The following is a 3602-nucleotide window of genomic DNA, read 5'->3' on the forward strand; positions in this document are numbered from 1 at the left end:
ATATAAAATAATACATAGATGATACAAGAAAAAAATTAAAATTAATTAATAGTCACTAAAAAGAAAAGAATAAACAGATTGTCTATAAAATAATAATAATTGTTCAGTGTAAATTATTTCACATTGATAGTGCCATTGTGGATTTGATTTGATTGGAAATGCTTTACCTAACTTCTTCAATCTGAAATTTCCTTTTAGTCTTGTACTGGATATGTTTCAGAACTAATGCATTGTACTTTTCACCAAGAACAGTAAGCTGTGATCTCAAGTTTTCACTTTCACACTGAAATATATGAATAAAATTGTTCTAAAAATATGAAATCAGTATTTTTTTATAATGGGTTATATAAAAATGTTCAATATTCAATTTAGTTCTAATCAAAACAGGCTTCCAAAATTTATGAGAAATATTACATCAAAATCATAAATCAAATAATTAACCTCGCCAATATCCAATAATTTATAAAAATGATTTTTCTCATAATTCCACTAGCAACAGTTGATACTAATAAAGTTTCAATTTAGTTATAAAAATAACATTTACACATTTAATAGAAACTAGTTTCATATGAAAATTTAGTTAGGTAAATCCTAAAATAAAATTCAAGCAGGTGATAAGATAAATCATTATCAGCAAATCATATAGATCAAGCAAATATCCTTTTTTTTAATATGCAACAGCATTGCATTATAAAATACTTAGAAAATAATATTTTATTTTATACATAGAGGACTGAGGAATTAGATGGAGATGGTCAGGGGTGCCATCAAGAAAAAACAGTTATCATAAATTATTTATTGATTGCCAACATTCCAATTCAAATCCCTCGGTTCATTGTTGTACACCTCCACCCATCACAATAGCCCTGAAGAAGACCTGGATTGTTGGTCGAAACGTTGGCAATCAATAATTAGCTAAATACTATTTTCGTTTTTTTTACCATTACCACCTCCATATAATATTTTATATAATTATTTTCCCTTATCCAAGATGTGACTAATAAGAAAAAATGCCATATAGCGGAAAAATCAAGAATACAGAAAGAAATATATTATAATCAGTCCTGGTTTTACATCGCTCTGTTTTAAGTTGTTTCAAAGTTTTGTCAATAACCTATTTCTGTAAGGAACCATTAAACATTAATAAATACAGAGTAACATCACTTGAAAAAATTGGATTTTTTTTATGCAAATGAAGCCATTAAAATCACTTTAAATACAAAAAAAAAACTATTAAATCAGTTTAAAAAAGCTATAGCAAACAAAGTGAGTGAAAAGAAAGTGTATTCGATAGTCTGAAACAAACATAAATTCAATTAGAGCTTTTTTGGAAACAATCACATCCGATATAAGTGAACATTTCATGTATTTACTATAAAAATATTTCAGAAAATCCATTTCTTATCTTCCTTTACAATGTTATTTCAGTTGCATGTGTGAAGAGTGATATCAGTTAGGTATTTCGAAAAGGAACTTTCATTAGTGATAATAATGTTCTCTCCGGTAGGGTTTCTTGAAAAGGGCATTCAATTACATTGGAAATGAAAGATATAGACCTCAAATTAAGTGATGAAGGTTTACTGAAAACTGAAATAGGAAAAAAATTATCTTTACCGAGAACTAAAATTCAAACAATAATTAAAGATAAAGAGACACAGCAAAATAAAATAAAAAATGCTTTCTGAATGGATTTGACAATACATACATATATTTTTGTCAAGCACTTGACTTAAGAAACCTTCCAAGGAACAGAAGTGAGTACAGGGACTACCAGTATCTTAAAAATAAGGTTGGTACTGGTAGATATAAAGGATGTCTTAAGCCTCTCAAACACAGCTGATAATGAATCATTCAATGTTTCACCAATTCAGGTGTTACTGGATATAAAACTGCAAAATTATACCAATGCAGACACAGAGATAGCATATTATACATTGTATATATAAAAATGTATTTCCTAATACATCGGACAAGGACTTAGACCTCCATGGTCTGTCACCCATATAATAATAATATATACAAAGGGTGACCCGTAAGTATTTGTTTAGTAATATTTAAGGAGGACAAAGTTAAACCCCAAAGCAATAAGAAAGTACATATAGATAATGGTTTAATTCTCTACAGAAAAAGAGAAAATTGATAGTTTGTGTTTTTTTAAATATCATATCTTCTGTTTAATAGCAATAACTATTTAAATTTGGTAATTTTAGGTTACAGCATAGTAAAGTAGACAAATTTTTCTTTAAAAACAAATAAAATTTGTCAATTGTACGGGATTTTCAAATAGAGTTAAGGATGTAATCGGGTGTAATGTGGGAAAAGAAGAAGCAGTTGGGATTAAAGAAGGAATGAATAAGGGCTGGTGGTTGTGCAAGGGTTGAGGAGTGGAAGAAGCAGAAACCAAAATGAATATTGAGGTCATCGGGGAAAAAGAGAGAGGTGGGGTTTGAGAAGGTTTACACACATTCAGTTTGTGTCTTCAATCTCATCAATAAGAAGGTATTATTTTGAGATCTTGTTTGGAATGTGCGAGCATCCGCAGGATTAAAGAGGTATGACACCCGATGAAGGGGAGATTTTAAATAATTCCATGGCTTTGAGGAAATTGTATGCCAAGAGAAGAGATAGAATCATGAGGAAAAAAAGTAAGCATGTAGACCTCAGAGAATTGGTAAGGAATGTTACGCTCAGGACGTTGATTAATCAAAAAGTAGGAACCAATAAGGGAAAACAGGTCCAATGCTATGAGGGACCATTCAAGGTGACTGTAATTAGATAACATAAAATTGTTATGATTGAAAGTTTGAATAAACCAAGGAAAAGGCTAGTTTACCTCGAACGGTTAAAACTCCCTGGAATAGAGATAAATCTGGAGCCTTGAGTGTCTTCTGATCAACACTGGTTAACATTATTATTATTATTATTATTTTGGCGTGACAGACCGTGCAGGTCCAAGGCCTTGCGCGATGTATTAAGGAAATACATTACACTTTTCCTGACATATTTTTTTCATAGTGTGGGTTCGTTACTCCCACGCCTATTTTTTGTGAGAGCCACCCATTGGCTAATGGGCCTCACAAATACCCGGTGGGAGGCTGTGAATGAGTTTTTGTATAATTATATGCTTGGAAAAAACCCGGGTGGGGCCGCGGCTCGAACTCACAACCTTTGGGTTGGTAAACAGGCATGTTGCCACACTATTTTTAGTATATATATATTTTTTAGTACACATACTTTTTCTCTATATAAGAGCAATTTTTTTTTTACATTAGACTGAAGTTAGAGATTATGAGATGTATCTATTTTGTGTCTGTTGTTCTCTGTCCATAACCTTTATTGTAATCATTATTAATTTTATTAGTAGTATATTGTTTAGTTTAGTTGCATTATGTTATAGTATACATTATTTTATGTTTTCATGAGTTTACAAAAGATGTCCATAAACTGGTGGGGGGAGGGTGTGTTGCAACTGACAGTGGGCCATATCAGCTCATAGATGGTAGATACGTTTATAATGCAGTATTAAACTTGCTATTAAGAGTTCTATATCACACCCCTTTTTCATTTTTTTATTTTTTCAACTCATATCTAAATAAGTTATA

At 30.8% G+C, this 3602-nt stretch overlaps 1 protein-coding gene across 4 annotated transcripts in view; it reads right to left on the reverse strand.

Moving 5' to 3' along the window:
- Positions 1–3602, reverse strand: part of LOC106692950 (tropomyosin) — a 36690-nt gene that overhangs the window by 7456 nt on the left and 25632 nt on the right. For all 4 annotated transcript variants that reach the window (XM_014439226.3, XM_014439228.3, XM_014439229.3 and 1 more), the window contains exon 10: positions 168–283. In XM_014439226.3, the coding sequence (XP_014294712.1) occupies positions 168–283 (116 nt within the window). The remainder of the gene's footprint in view (positions 1–167; positions 284–3602) is intronic.

Source organism: Halyomorpha halys, unplaced genomic scaffold, assembly GCF_000696795.3.
Source record: "Halyomorpha halys isolate HHAL.00 unplaced genomic scaffold, Hhal_1.1 Scaffold79.1, whole genome shotgun sequence".
In the NCBI taxonomy this organism is placed as follows: domain Eukaryota; kingdom Metazoa; phylum Arthropoda; class Insecta; order Hemiptera; family Pentatomidae; genus Halyomorpha; species Halyomorpha halys.